Raw genomic sequence first — 16,648 nt, forward strand, 5'->3', positions numbered from 1 at the left:
TGGTCTTGAACTCCTGACCTCAGGTGATCCACCTGCCTCGGCCTCCCAAAGTGCTGGGATTACAGGCATGAGCCACCGCACCCAGCCGTGTTTTCTCTTAATAATACCCCAACTCGGCCAGGTGTGGTGGTTCATGTCTGTAATCCTAGCACTTCGGGAGGTTGATGTGGGCAGATCGCTTGAGCTCAGGAGTTTAAGATCAGCCTGAGCAACCTGGTGAAACCCTGTTTCTACCAAAAATACAAAATATTAGCTGGGGTGTTGGAGCTCAGGAATTTGAGACCAGCCTGGGCAACTCGGCAAAACCCTGTTTCTACTAAAAATGCAAAATGTTAGTTGGGGTGCTGTCATGCACCTGTGGTTGGTCCTAGCTACTTTGGGGGTTGAGGTGGGAGGATCACTTGAACCCAGGAGGTCAAGGGTGCAGTGAGCTGAGATTGTGACACGGCACTCCAGCTTGGGTGACAAAGTGAGGCCCTGTCTCAAAAAAATAAAAATAAAAACAATATCTCCACTCTTTCCTCAAGTCCAAGCCATTCGTATACCTGTATGTGCTTCACCTGACGGTGTTATCTCAGTCTTCGCAACTTGTTCATTATGTGTATTTTTCCTTGGCTAAATCATGAATTTTTTGAAGGCAAATTGTGCCTTTCAACTCTTTTTACCCAGGGTCTATCACAGTGTCTGACTTATATAATGTGTCATATAAAAGTTTGCTGAATGAATCCTCTGACTGGAAAAGAAAAAAAACATGCAGTTCACAAAACCTCTCCAAATAAAAATGAATTAATAAAAGCATATGTTAGGAGATGTTATTTTCTCTGAAAACAGATACTCAGTTTTGTACATAAAATTATGTTTAAGTTGAGAGGGAAGTATAATCAGGATGCAAATTGGCCTCAATATATGAAACATTTGGCTGAAACAGACAAGATGAAATTTAGAAGAAGCATTTTTGATTTAAGTGCAAAATATAAATTACAAATATTTAAAATGGAGAACCTGATTTGGCATCAGTAAATTTTAATTTACTGCAAACTTTATATGACCCAACAATGAGATTCTGTTACGAAAAAATATATCATTTCATACAGCATTAATAAAATATAGGGTCCAGCTGCTGGGATGTAATACTGTCACTGTAGCCTGCATCAGTTAGACCGTGTCTCAAGTTTGTTTTTTTGAGACAGGGTCTCACTCCTGTCGCCTAGGCTGGACTTTAGTGGCGTGATCACGGCTCACTGTAGCCTTGACTTCCCAGGCTCAGGTGATTCTCCCACCTCAGCCTCCTCAGTAGCTGGGACTATAGGTGCGTGCCACCATGCGTGGCTGATTTTTTGTAAATTTTTTTTTTTTTTTTTTTTTTTTTTTTAAGTAGAGATGGGATTTCGCCATGTTGCCCTGGGTGGTCTTGAACTCCTGGCACTAGCTACTTCGGGGGTTGAGGTGGGAGGGGTTCAAGCAGTCCACCTACCTCAGCCTCCCAAAGTGCTGGAATTACAGGCCTGAGCCATCATGCCTGGCCTCAAGTATTGCATATAGACCTAAATGCCACATTTGAAGAGATACATTGACAAAGTTGGAACTGTGCAGAAGGCCTTGGCCAGGAGAGTCTATAAGCCAGGTCACAGGATGACTATAAGGGGAATCTCAGAGCTCTCTTCACCTCTTTAACAGGTTTTAAGGAGGGAGTAAACACTTGTCATTGCAGAGGCTATCAAAGAGGGCAATTTGTGAGTAGGCAGCTTTTACAGAACGCAAGGACTTTCAACAAAAACTGCCTCTGAAGGTGATGAACTCAGATACTGGAAGTATTCAATCAGAGACTAGGTCATGATCTGTTGGGATTATCATGGAAAGGATTCTTGAATTGGGTGGGAGCTGAACTTGACTCCAAAATTTTAACTCTGATTCTTTGATTTCCTTCAATAGAAGTTCTGTGGTTTTGTAGTAGTAGCTAACATTTATAGAATCCTAATGTTCTAGCCAATATACTAGGTGAATTTTATTGATTTTACTTAAGCCTCACAGTAATCATACATAATAGGTATTCCTGTTTCACAGATGAGGGGACTGTCCTTCCTGTCTCACAGATGAGGAAACTGAGGCTTAGCCAAGTCTGGTAAATTGCCTAAGTTCCTACAGCTAGTGAGTAACAGAGGCTGGATTTAAACCTAGGCTATTTGACATTAGGGCTTGTGTTGTCTACCATATGCTACTTTCCAAACACTTTAAACATAATCATTTAACTCATTAAAGTATGATTTATTCCAAGAATATGATTATGTGTTTTGTCAAGTGGGATATTTACTTGCCTATCTCTAAAGAGCACCAGTTTAAAAAGAGTGTATTTTTCTAATTACAAATATGTACATATTCATATAAAATTTGAAAAATAAAAATTGTTCATAATCCTACTATCATTAGGTAGCCATTGATACTTAGCTGGGCATATTGGCTCACACTTATAACCCGAGCACTTTGGGAGGGTGAGGCAGGAGGATCACTTGAGGCTAGGAGTTTGAGAGCAGCCTGGGCAACATAGTGAGACCCCCATCTCTACAAGAAATCAAAAAATGTGCTGAGCATGGTGACGTGCACCTGTACCCCCAGCTATTCAGGAGGAGCCCGGGAGGTTGAGGCTGCAGTGAGCCGTGATTGTGCTACTGCAGTCTAGTCTGGACAACAGAGTGAGACTCTGTCTCAAAAAAAAAAGTTTTATGTTCAATTAATTTATATAAAAAACTTAAGAATGACATATTGTTTCACTCATGAGATTTGGTGAGGCATTGAAAAGCTTGGATCCCAGAGTAAACTGTTACCAAAGTTTGATTTTTTTCTGGCTCCCAGCCCAGTAGTGAACCATACTACTTCCTTATAACGTCCAGGCTCGATAAGGGGAAAAACTTTTTTTCATTTGAATAAACAGAATGTTGTAATCTGGTGATTGAATTAGAGACATTTATCATACAAATGTTAACATATAATACCTTGAGCTGAATTTCATTCATTCAGTAACTATTTACTGAGTATCATCAACTCTGTGCTGAGTCACCGGGGATATGGTGGTAACAAAGCCAGTTAAGGCTCCTGTTCTCATGGACAGACAATGAATGAACCAGCAGTCATGCATTCGTCAGTCAGGCCAACAGGCTGTTTCCAGATTTTGGCTGTTACAAACAAGTAACTGCTATGAACATTCTTATATGAGTCTTTTTATGAATAGATTCAATTTATCCAGCTTGGGACTCAGAGAATAGTACAAAATCTGGCCCTTTTCATACATTCCAAGTCTTTATTCCATGAATGTTGGAGTTTCTCAGTCCATTTGCCATGTCTCTGCTTTGTTGTGTATTTCTGTTTTAAAAAAAAATTTTAGCAAAGATGGGATCTCATTATGTTGCCCAGGTTGGTCTTGAACTCCTGGGCTCAAGTGATCCTCCCACCTCCGCCTTCCAAAGTATTGAGATTACAGGTGTGAGCCACCATGCCTGGCCTCTGTATGTTTTCTACCTCTTTATTTGTCTACTACATTCTGGTGACTTCCTCAGATATTTTTCTTCAATTCGTTAACTCTCTCTGTATGTGTGGTCTACATTTTAATCTGTCTATTGAGTATTGAGTTTTAAAACATTTTTAATAACTATTTTTCATATCTAGAATTGTACATTTTTTGTCTTCGTTTTGGTTATTATTTTCATTAATATCTCTGAATATTCTTTAAAGTCCTTTTCAGATCTCAGGTATGGAAATATTTGACGACTCTATGCACTGTTTTTATTGGCTTTAGGGTTTTGTTTTGTTGTGATTCATTGTGAGCCCCTTGGAGGGACTGATCTTCCATGGTAGTCCTGTATGTTTCCTACGTGGAGTGAGTGGGGTGTGTGTGTGTGTTGTGATTGGCTGTGCCTGGTTCCAATAGAATTTACCAGTTCTGCACCAGTTTAAATTCAGTTTATTGGCTTAGGTTTCCCTTTTATGAGGATAATGTGAACTTGAACCTTGTTTCTGCTTGAGCCATAGAGAAGTGTAGGCTTGAAGATTTGTCTTTTATTTTTTTAATTAATTTTTTCTTTTTATTTGTTTTTTGAGACATAGTTTCACTCTGTTGCCCAGGTTGGAGCGCAGTGGCTGGATCTTGGCTCACTACAATCTCCACCTCCCAGGTTCTAGTGATTCTCACGCCTCCGCCTCTGGAGTAGCTGGGATTACAGGCGTGCACCACCACACCTGGCTAATTTTTGTATTTTTAGTAGAGAGATGGGGTTTTACCGTGTTGGCCAGGCTGATCTCAAACTCCTCGGCTCAAGCTGTGCACCCGCCTTGGCCTCCCAAAGTGCTGGGATTACAGGTGTGAGCCACCACACCCAGCTGAGGATTTGTCCTCTTTCGAGGGATTCTGTTCATGCCTTTAGCCTGGGGCAGGTGGCTTGCCCGGGCCAAGGTGGGCAAATACTTATGGTTTGTGGATAGTGTGGCACTCTCCTGGATTCCAGCTGTGTCCTGGGCCTGTGGCCTAGAGTTCTGCCTCTGGGTTGCTGATAAACTCTAGCGCTGGGTCTGATATGAGTTCTGGTCTCTGCCCAGCTTCATCTCCCACCTACCCACTTATTTTTTTTTTGAGACAGCGTCTCACTCTGTCACCCAGGCTGGAGTGCAGTGGGTGCAGTGGCACACCATCAGAGCTCCCCGTAGCCTTGACCTCCTCAGCTCAAGCTATCCTCCCACCTCAGCCCTCTAAGTCGCTGATACTTTAGGCATGTGCCACCGCACCCAGCTAATTTTTTGTATTTTTGGTATAGATGGGGTTTCACCATGTTGCCCAGGCTGATCTCAAACTCCTAGGCTCAAGCAATCCACCTGCCTTGGCCTCCCAAAGTGCTGGGATTACAGGCATGAGCCACTGCACTCAACCTTCCACCCACTTTGGGTTTCCTCTTCCTTTTCTGGCACCTGATGATTTCTTTCTTTCTTTTGGGGGCTTAACTGTGTATTACATTTTTATGTTTTCAGTGGCTTATCCAGCGTTTGCATTGGTTAGAGTGGAAAAGGGAAGGACTTTTATGTCTTCTCAGATTACTTTAATCAGAAGTTTCTCTGCACAAGTTATTTAATCTCATTAAGCCTCAGTTTCCTCTTCAATAAAAGCACTGGAGAAAATAACATATGAAATTCTTAGCACAGTTTCTGGAATAAAGTAAATGTTTTTAAAACAACGTAGCTATTACCACTTTTCATTATTACTGTAATAATTGCTGTGATTCAGTTTTTCTTCTCTAATACTCACATATCTATATAGGCATGATTATAATCTGGAAGTTGTTGTAAATATGAAATTTTTTTTGGCCCAGTGCAGTGGCTCACACCTGTAATCACAGCACTTTGGGAGGCTGAGGCTGGTGAATCACTTGAGGTCAGGAGTTCAAGACCAGCCTGGCCAACATGGTGAAACCCTATCTCTACTAAAAATATGCAAATTAGCTGGATGTGGTGGCACACCCCTGTAGTCACAGCTGCGTGGGGGGCTGAGGCAGGAAAATCGCTTGAACCTGGGAGGCAGAGACTACAGTGAGCCAAGATCACGCCACTGTACTCAGACTGCAGTGAGCCGAGATCACACCACTGTACTCAGGTCTGGGCGACAGAGCGAGACTCCATCCAATTAAAAAAAAATTTTTTTTTATTATTGATGAAATTTTAAAAAAGTAATAAAAACCATACACATTCAGTGGGTAACCGTCAGCCATAGAGAAATGTAGGCAGGGTGCAGCTGATTGCTGTCTTTGGGCAATTTAGCTTTTAGGCCAGAGGCCACGGATGGGTAGCCTGGTGCCTAGTGTGTTTTTGTTTGGCTGGCACAATATTTTTTAAAACTGTAAATTTATTGCCAGCATTTTAAAATGGTGACATTTCATATAAAATTCAGATTCCTGACTTCTCTTAAATAAGCAAAGTATTTGACCACTCTGGGCCTTCTTTTTGCACAGGGTCATCAGCTTGTGCCGAATGGTTGCTGCCCCATGTTTTCTCCCTGGCCCTGAGACCAAAGGCGATTTACTTTTTTTGTTTTTTGAGACAGAGTCTTACTCTCATCGTCCAGGCTGGAGTGCAGTGGTGTAGTTTCGGCTCACTGAAACCTCCACCTCCCAAGTTCCAGCGATTCTCCTGCCTCAGCTTCCTGAGTAGCTGGGATTACAGGTGCCTACCACCACGCCTGGCTAATTTTTGTGATTTTAGTAGAGATGGGGTTTCACCATATTAGCCAGGCTGCTCTCAAACTCCTGATCTCAAATGATCCACCTACCTTGGCCTCCCAAAGTCCTGGGATTACAGGCATTAGCCACCACACCTGGCCAGGCCACTTACTATTAACTGTTGCACGTTTACTGTTATTTTAATAGTACAGAAATAGTGCTGTATACTCATTTCTTTCTCACATATAGGAAAACAGAAACTACATGGAGAAAGCCACGTTATAGAAAAATGAAAAAGGGACTATTTTGTGGCTTGCTTTATTTATTTACATTAACCTGCCTGGCGCTGTGAACACTTCAGTTTGCAGCCTCCTTCTATGCATCTTGGATATCTCTCTAAGTTCTACCTTTTTCTTTTTCTTTCCTTATCCTTTCTCTTATATCCCCCTGCCTTACCCTATGATAACCGAATCAGTTTCTATGAAGAACTACTGAGCCTTCTGGAGCAACAGAAAGTGTTGACTCAAGCCTGTTTCCTCCACTCCCTCGCTGCCCCACCTTCCAGAGAAGTCAAAAAAATCTCCCTACCAACTGACTGAGGATTACAATTTTTTTTTAATTGAGAAGCAAAAGTTTTCCTTCAACTGTTAGGTGATCAAAGGTTTAAAATGCAAAATACTTTGAAGAAGATCCATTAACTAAAAAATTCATTCATTAATCAGCAGTTAGAGGTGAGAGTCTAGCTTATTGTTTTTATTTTTGTTTTTTTCCTAGATCACACTTCATTGTGCAGATAGCCTGTTGTTTTGATTGATATGATTTTATGTCATTAAGAGAGCCCTGGGGAACTGTCAGAGGGCAGGGAGATTTCCTGGGATGAGGATGGAGATAGAGATGGAATACAGAGATTATAAAGATGAAGAAATTAAACTATTATACTATTTCACGTGGAAATTTATAGCAGTTCTTTTAGTTTGTGGGCACGGATATTGTAAATGGGACTTTTTTTTAGAGGAAAACTTGTTTATGTAAAGGTTTATATTCTGTATATAAATGTATTTTTGCCATTTGTTTTGCAGATTGTGGGATTAGTGATATGCTTTTCTAAAGAGTAGAAAAGTCGAAGATGTCTAGACAGAATTTTGTGGCTTTGACAGTGACTACCCTTCTGGGCGTGGCTATAGGGGGGTTTGTCCTCTGGAAAGGCATCCAGCGCCGCCGAAGGAGTAAAACGAGCCCTGTGACCCCACAGCCACAGCAGAAAGTGCTGGGCAGTGGAGAGCTGCCCCCTCCAGAAGATGATCAGCTGCACTCCAGTGCCCCCAGATCCTCGTGGGAGGAACAGATCCTTAAAGCAAAGGTGGTGACGGTGTCTCAGGAGGCAGAGTGGGATCAAATCGAGCCCTTGCTTAGAAGTGAATTAGAAGATTTTCCAGTACTTGGAATTGACTGTGAGTGGGTAAGTTAAAAAGCAAACGTTAAAAAAACAAAAACAAAAACAAAAAAACAACTTCTGCTTTTCCAACTGGGATCTTGGACAGTCAAGTAGGAAATAAGGTTAAAGGAGAATGAATTAGCTTGTTCTCAACTTGCTTGTAAGCAGATTTTAGCAGAGAAAAGGAAGCTGCTGTTCCTCTCAGGATGGGGGAGTACTTACAATTATGGATTCTGGAGTCAAACCTATATGAATTCTATTTTCCCCACTTATTCTGTGAACTTGGGCAAGCTATTTAGCCTCTCTGAGTCTTTGGTTGGTTGGTTGGTTGTAATAGGAACATCATGGTACTTACCTCCAGTGGCTTTTCTAAGGATTCAAATAACCCCTAGAAAGGATTCAGCACAGTGTTAACATGTAGTAGTAAGTGTTCATGAAATATTAGCCACAGTTAATATTTGTAGTAGCGTTTTCATTAGGATGCCATGGAGAAAATAAGGAAGTCTATTTAAATGGAAATTATTACTTAGGATTTTAAAAGATAACAGTTAACATTTGAAACATCATTTACTCTAAGCCATGTACTGTATGTTTTGCTTGCATCATCTCATTTAATTTTCACAGTATGGGCATAACTTGGAGATATTGCAGGTTCGATGTTAGACCATGGCAATAAAGCAAATGTTGCAATAAAGTGAGTCACATGAGTTTTTTGGTTTACTAGTGCATATAAAAGTTATGCTTATGCTGAGTGTGGTGGTGGCTCGTGACTGTAGTCCCAGCACTTTGGTAGGCTAAGGTGGGGAAAATCAGTTGAGGCCAGGAGTTTAATACCAGTCAGCCAGGTCAGCATAGCAAGACCCCATCTCTACAAAAAGAGAAATTAGCCAGGTGTGGTGACACCCACCTGTAGTCCCAGCAACTTGGACTGAGGCAGGAGGTTTGCTTGAGCCCAGGAGGTTGAAGTTGTAGTGAGCTATGAACACATCACTGCACTTCAGCTTGAGTGACAGAGGGAGATCCTGTCTCGGGGGGAAAAAAAAAAGTTATATTTGTACTATAGTTTATTAAGTGTGCATTAACATTATATCTTTAAAAAGTACATACTTAAATAGTTTATTGCTAAAAATTGTTAATAATTATCTGAGCCTTCAGCAAGTTGTAATCTTTTTGCTGGTGGAGGGTCTTGGCTTGATATTGATGACTGCTGACTGATCAGGTTAGTGATTGCTAAAGGTTGGAGTGCCTGTGACAGTTTCTTAAAATAAGACAACAAAGAAGTTTGCCACATTGATCGACTCTTCTTTTCATGAAAGATTTTTCTCTACTATGTGATGCTATTTGATAGCATTTTACCCACAGTAGAACTTCTTTCAAAATTGGAGTCAGTCCTCTGAAACCCTGCCATTGCTTTATCAACTAAGTTTATGGAATATTCTAAATCTTTTCTTGTCATTTCAGCAGTGTTCACAGCATCTTTACCCGGAGTAGATTCCATCTCAAGAAACCACTTTCCTTGCTCATCCACAAAAAGCAACTCTTCATCTGTTAAAGTTTGATCATGAGATTGCAGCAGTTTAATAACATCTTCAGTCTCCACCCCTAATTCTATTTATCTTGCTCTATCCAGGAAATGTAATTAAGAGTCCCTAAGCAGAATGGCTCCGCAAAATCAGTTCACAGGTTGATAGAAGAGGCTACTAGGTGCCAACACTGTGATGACCAAAAAGAGAACACCTGACAGTGTGGGGAAAGCTTTGTAGTCACAAAAGCCCTTATACCACAGCTACTGAGGGTGTTTCTTTATATCAGCAATAGTAGTAGTAGTTTACACCAATGACCTTGGGCCATCAAGAAAGGATCAGTGATTTTAATCTGTTCTGTATAAAAAGTTACATCATTTTAGAACTGTTTACATCAGCAACAATAAAAGAAAACAGGGTTTAAGTGGTAAGCTTTAGCAGATTAGGAAAATTCACATGTGCCAAGCACCTGGATTATTCCAACTAAACAATGTATAACTTGAGCAACAACAGGGTAGACTGAAGTGAATAGTAATTGATCTAATAATACACTTTAATGGCTGGGTGTGGTGGCTCACGCCTGTAATCCCAGCACTTTGGAAGGCCGAGGCAGGCGGATCATGAGGTCAGGAGATCGAGACCATCCTGGCTAACACGGTGAAACTCTGTCTCTACTAAACATACAAAAAAATTAGCTGGGCGTGGTGGTGGGCGCCTGTAGTCCCAGCTACTCGGGAGGCTGAGGCAGGAGAATGGTGTGAACTTGCAGTGAGCCGAGATCGCGCCACTGCCCTCCAGCCTGGGCGACAAAGCAAGACTCTGTCTCAAAATAATAATAATAATAATAAAATAAAATTTTAAAAAACACTTTAATTACTATAGCAGAGGCATAGATAAAGTGGCAAATAATCTAACCCCCACCTCATTTTGACTTTTGATGTGTATTAAACTCAGGTTGAATGCCACATTTCCCTTTAGGCATGACAGCATTTTCCTGATTGCTGTCATAAAAAACTCAATGAAAAAGTCATTCATGGCTTCTTTCCTTGTAAAAATAAGATAGAATACATTTAAGAGATGAATAGAAAACAAAAATAGGCTGGGTGCGGTGGCACACACCTGTAATCCTAGCACTTTGGGAGGCCGAGGCGGGCAATCACTTGAGGTCAGGAGTTCAAGACCAGCCTGGCAAACATGGTGAAACCCCCCCGCTCTCTACTAAAAAGACAAAAATTAGGTAGGCCTGGTCGCAGGCGCCTATAATCCTAGTTACTTGGGAGGCTGAGGCAGGAGAATCACTTGAGCCCAGGAGGTGGAGGTTGCAGTGAGCTGAGATCCCGCCACTGCAGTCCAACCTGAGCGACAGAGCAAGTGAGACCCTGTCTCAAAAAAAGAAAAAACGAAAACAAAAATAAAAGGAAAAATCATCCATTCATGCTCTATTTATTCTCCATTCCTGTTTTGCTTTTTCATTCACTTTTATGTAAATGCTTATTCGATTATTAGTTTTGTTCTTCGTTGTTTTTTTTAGAGACAGGGTGGTGTCACCCTGTTTCCCAGGCTGCAGTGCAGTGGTACTATCATAGCTCACTGCAACCTCAAACTCCTGGGCTCACATGATCCTTCTGTCTCAGCCTCCCAAGTAGCTAGGACTGTAGGTGTGTGCCATCACTGTCACTTGGTTCCGATGGTTGTTGATTTTTTTTTTTTTTTTTTTTTTTTGAGACAAAGTCTTACTTTGTCACCCAGGCTGGACTGCAGTGGTGGGATTTTGGCTCCCTTTAGCCTTGACCTGCCTGAGCTCAGATGTTTGTCCCACCTCAGCCTCCCGAGTAGCTGGAACTATAGGTGTGCGCCACTGCACCTGGCTAATTTTTCTGTATTTTAGTAGAGATGGGGTTTTGCTGTGTGGTCCAGGCTGGTCTCAAACTCCTGTACTCAAGCAATCCATTTGCCTTGGTCCCAGAAAGTGCTGAGATTACAGGCGTGAGCAGCCGTGCCTGGCCTATGTTCTTGCTTTATAGTCAATATTTGTTTAGATTTACCAAAGTGTTTACCTTCCTGTATTATTATTCTTCTTCTTTTTTTTTTTTTTTTTCTTTTTTTTTTTTTTTGTTGACAGGGTCTCACTCTTTTGCCCAGACTGGAATGCAGTTGTTCGATCACAGCAAACTGCAGCCTTAACCTCCCAGGCCCAAGTGATCCTCCCTCCTCAGCCTCCTGAGTAGCTGGGATTACAGGTGTGAGCCACCACACCCCATCTCTTTTTCATAGAGACGGGATTTTGCTGTGTTGCCCAGGCTGGTCCCAAACTCCTAGGCTCAAGTGATTCTCCTGCCTTGGCCTCCCAAAGTGTGCTGGGGTTACAGGTGTGCATGAGCTAACATGCTGGGCCTTTTTTTTTTTTTTAAGAGATGAGGTCTTGCTCTTCTGTGCAGTTGTGTGATCATGGCTCACTGCAGCCTCAGACTCCTGGGCTCAAGTGATCCTCCTGCCTCAGCCTCCTGAGTAACTGGGACTACAGGCATGTGCCACTGCACCTGGCTAATTTTTTTTTTTTTTTTTTTTTTTTTTTTTTTTTTTTTTGTAGAAATAGGGTCTTGTTGTGTTGCCCTGGCTGGTCTTCAACTCCTGGCCTCAAGTGATCCTCTCACTTCGTCCTCCTACCAGCATAAGCCACTGCACCCAGCTGTATTTACCTTTTTCTTTTATTTTTTGAGACAGAGTCTCGCTCTGTCACCAAGGCTGGAGTACAGTAGCGTGATCTTGGCTCACTTTTCCTCCCGGGTTCAAGTGATTCTCCTACCTCAGTCTCCTGAGTAGCTGGGACTACAGCACGCCACCACGCCTATCTAATTTTTTGTATTTTTAGTAGAGGCAGGGTTTCACCGTGTTAGCCAGGATGGTCTTGATCTCCTGACCTTGTATTTACCTTTTTCTTTGCTCACCTTTTCTTATATCTCTGACCTTCTTTTGGGGATCATCTTCCTTAAAATCATTCTTTAATAGTTTAGGGCCCATTGATAATGAACTTTGTCATTTTGAAAATGTCTTTATTTTGATTTTAATCTTAAAGAGATTTTCTCTGGGTGTAAAGTTCTGGCTTGGCAGTTTATCATTTTCAAGATAGTATTCCATTGCCTTCTGGCTTCCATTATTGCTGCTGAAGATAACTTGTCAGTCTATATCTTGATTCTTTGTAAGTAATGTAATTTATTCATATCTCTTCTTAAGATCTTCTCTTTGGGTTTTTGGTTCTGAAGATTCACTATGATGAGTCTAGGTGTTTTATTTCTAGCTTGGGATTCAGAAAAATATCTGGATAATAGGACTGATATGTTTTATCAATTTAAAATTTCTCTTTGAAGATTGTCTTTATCCTTTCTTCTTTCTTGCTGGATTTTTTTTTTTTTTTTTTTTTTTTTTTTTTTTTTTGAGACGGAGTCTTGCTGTTTCACCCAGGCTGGAGTGCAGTGGCGCGATCTCGGCTCACTGAAAACTCCGCCTCCCAGGTTCACGCCATTCTCCTGCCTCAGCCTCCCGAGTAGCTGGGACGACAGGCGCCCACCGCCATGCCCGGCTATTTTTTTGTATTTTTTTATTAGAGACAGGGTTTCACCATGGTCTCGATCTCCTGACCTTGTGATCCGCCTGCCTTGGCCTCCCAAAGTGCTGGGATTACAGACGGGAGCCACCGTGTCCAGCCTCTTGCTGGAATTTAATATTTAACATATCTTAGTCTCTCTAGATTCATTATATACAATTTCTTCTGGTCTCTTTTACAATTCCCTTTTTCTTTATTTGGCTTTGTCTAATCTGTTTAACCTGCCCCTGAGTCTTTTTTTAGACTTTTTTATTGTGAAATATAACACATCAAGAAAAGTGCCTGGAACAAAAATAAACACTGAATGATTTATGTAAAGAGAACAGCTGTGTAACTAGAAACTAGGTCAAGAAACACAAGATTGCTAGGACTCCAGAAGCTCCCGTTGTGCCCCCTTGCAATCATTGTCCCCTCACTGCCCTCTAAGGGTTACCATTATCCTGTCTCATGGTATTTACTTTCTTGTTTTCTTTATACTTCTACTACTTAGGCATGCCTCCCTAAGCACTGTAGTTTAATTTTATCTGTTTTTTAAATTTAGTATAAATGAATCATCGAGTATGTGCTCTTTTTTGGTCTGGCTTCTTTTTCCAAACATTGTGAGATTTACCTGTGTTGTGTGTGACTATGATTTGTTGCCATATAGTATTCCATGGTATAAATATACCATGACTTATTTTTCCATTCTATTACTGGACATACATACACGTATGTATCTATATATATACACACACACACGTATCTATATATACACACATATGTGTGTATATATAGTGTATATGTAATATATATAGTATATATATAGTGTATATGTATATATACACGTATGTGTGTGTGTATGTGTATAGAGTAAATATAATACAATATAGGCCAGGCATGGTGGCTCACACCTGTAATCCCAGCACTTTGGGAGGCCGAGGCAGGTGAATCACCTGAACCTGAGGTCAGGAGTTCAAGACCAGCCTGGCCAACATGGTGAAACCCCATCTCTACTAAAAACACAAAAATTAGCCAGGTGTGGTGGCGCATACAGGTATAATTCCGGTTACTCGGGAGTCTGAGGCAAGAGAATCGCTGGAACCCAGGAGGCAGAGGTTGCAGTGAGCTGAGATTGTGCCACTGCACTCCAGCCTGGGTGACAGAGCGAGACTGCATCTCAAAAAAAAAAAAAAATGTATATATATATGTGTGTGTGTGTGTATATAATACAATATATCATTTACATTTGGGGGCTCTTGCAAAGAATGGTGCAACTGAACATTTACATTCATTATTGGGCATATGTGTTTATGAGTGGAGTTCTGGGTCATGGAGTTTGTGTGTGTGTGCATGTGCACGCACAACTTTAACTTTTATAAATGATGCCAAACTGTTTACCAAGATCTTTTTATGAATTTGCCTTCCCATCAGTAGCATATGAATGATCCCATTGTTTCCAGCTGTTTGAGAAGTGATTATACTAATTTAACCTCCCTATATATGAAAATTGCCTTTGTTTTACATCCTTGTCCACATGTGGTACTGTCACATTTTAAAATTTTATCCATTCTGTTGGGCTTGTAGTAATAGTTCACTATTATTTTAATTTGCATATTCCTGATTACTAATGAAATTGAACATCTTTTTGTATTTTATTGATCATTTAGATATCCTTTATGAAGTGTCCGTTCAAGTCTCTTGCCTCATTTTCTTTTTTTTTTCTTGCCTCATTTTCTATCGAGTTATCTTTATAGAAGTTCTTTATATATTCTGCATATGAACCCTCTGGGAGTTAAATTTATGTTGTAAACGTTTTCTCCCATTCCGTGAATTGCCTTTACATTCTTTTAATGTTTTCTTTTGATAAACAAGATCTGTGTAGTAAAGTTTATCAGGTCTTTTCTTATACACAGTCATGAACATATTCTCCCCACGTTATTTTCTTGGAGTTTTATGGTTTTAACCTTGGCGATTCAGATTTACAATCCACCTGAAATTGATTTTTTAGGTGTGTTTGTATATGATGTGCAGTAGGGTTAAGTTTAATTTTTTCTCCCAAAGGGATAGCCAATCTGCCTAGAATCACAGATTGAAAAGATAAACCTTTCCTGATTGCTCTGCAATGCCACTTTATCACAAAATGAGTGTCTGTATGTGTCTAGATCTGTTGTTGTCTTCTTGATTGTCTATTTTTCTATTCTCCCACCAATTATTATATATTTTTTTATTTACCTTTGCTTTAAAATAACTCTGGATATCTGGGACAGCAAGACCTGCCATCTTGTTCTTTTCCCACAATATCTTGGATGATCTTGATACTCTACATTTTCTTTTGTGAGATGGAGTCTCACTCTGTCACCCAAACTGGAGTGCAGTAGCACGATCTCAGCTCACTGCAGCCTCCACCTCCTGCGTTCAAGCCATTCTCCTGCCTCAGCCACCCGAGTAACTGGGACAATAGGTGCCTGCTACCACACCTGGCTTGCATTTTCTTATACGTTTCAGAATCAATTTTCAGGTCCTATAAAATTTTCTTGAAATTTTAATTGAGATTGTATTGTATAGATAAGTTTGTAGGGAACTGACTTCTTTATATTATTGAAGGGTTTTTAAAAATTGACATGAAATTGTATGTATTATATGTAATGTTTCATGCATATATACATTGTGGGATAATTAAATCTAGCTAATTAACAAATGCATTACTTCACATAGTTATCATTTTTTAATGATGAGAACACTTAGCATACACTGTCTTTGCATTTTAGTAATACAATATATCATTATTAACTATAGTCACCATGCTGTACACCAGATCTCTTGAACTCATTCCTCCTATATAACTATAATTATATATTCTTGATCAACATTTTCTCATCCTCCTCTCCTCCCAACCATCCTAGCCTGTGGTAACTACTATTCTACTCTACTTCTATGAGATCAACTCTTTTATTTTTGATTTTTGATTTTTAGAGACATGTTCTCGCTCTGTCACCCAGGCTAGAGTGTAGTGGCGTGATCATAACTCACTACAGCATTGAGGTCCTAGGCTCAATCAGTCCTGCCTTACCCTCCCAAGTAGCTAGGACTACAGGCACACACTACTACAACTGGCTAATTCTTATTTTTTTTTAAGAGATGAGGTCTCACTGTGATTCTTAGGCTAGTATTGAATTTCTGGCCTCAAGTGATCCTTCCACCTCAGCCTTCCGAGTAGCTGGGATTACAGAAGGGAGCTACAATGCCCACCAAGATCAACTTTTTTAGATTCTGCATATGAGAGAGCTCATGCAGTATTTATCTTTCTGTGCCTGGCTTATTTCACTTAACAACATAATGTCTTCCAGGTTTAGCCATGTTGTCACAAATGACAAGATTTCATTATTTTTTACGGACAAATAGTATTCCATTTTAGAGAGAAAGATATATATATATATCACATTTTCTTTTTCCATTCGTCTGTTGATGAACACTTAGGTTGATTCTATATCTTGGCTATTATGAATGGTGCTGCAGTAAACATGGGTGTGCAACTATCTCTTTGACATACTAATTTTATTTCACTTGAGTATATATCCAGTAGTGGAATTGCTAGACCACAATATTGAGTTTTTGAATCTAAGTATTTGTTTAGACCTTTAGTTTCTCTTAATAATGTATTTATAGTTTTCTGTGATTTTTAAATTTAAGTATAAATGGAGATTTTAAACATTTTTCTATTTCTGGTACATGGAAATGCAATTGAGTTTTACATATTTCTCTTGTATTAAGGAACCTTTCTAAACTCACTTATTCTAATTACTTGTAGATTCTTTTGGATTTCTATATAGATTATTATCTTTGAAAACGACAATGTTATTTCTTTCCCGTCATTGACATTTTTTCTTTCTTTTCTTGCCTTGTTGTACCTGGC

General features: G+C 40.1%; 1 protein-coding gene across 6 annotated transcripts in view; it reads left to right on the forward strand.

The window, feature by feature from the left end:
• EXD2 (exonuclease 3'-5' domain containing 2) overlaps positions 1 to 16,648 on the forward strand; it is a 55,359-nt gene that overhangs the window by 10,487 nt on the left and 28,224 nt on the right. For 3 of the 6 annotated variants that reach the window (XM_037984155.2, XM_073011108.1, XM_037984161.2), the window contains exon 2: positions 7,274 to 7,653. The exons of 2 other annotated variants lie outside the window; for them this stretch is intronic. In XM_037984155.2, the coding sequence (XP_037840083.1) occupies positions 7,321 to 7,653 (333 nt within the window). In that variant the 5' untranslated portion in view covers positions 7,274 to 7,320. Of the gene's footprint in view, positions 1 to 6,669; positions 6,926 to 7,273; positions 7,654 to 16,648 lie in introns of all 6 variants that reach the window. One more of the 6 variants, XM_037984156.2, reaches the window with a different exon arrangement.

The sequence above is a fragment of the Chlorocebus sabaeus genome, chromosome 24, assembly GCF_047675955.1.
Source record: "Chlorocebus sabaeus isolate Y175 chromosome 24, mChlSab1.0.hap1, whole genome shotgun sequence".
Classification (NCBI taxonomy): domain Eukaryota; kingdom Metazoa; phylum Chordata; class Mammalia; order Primates; family Cercopithecidae; genus Chlorocebus; species Chlorocebus sabaeus.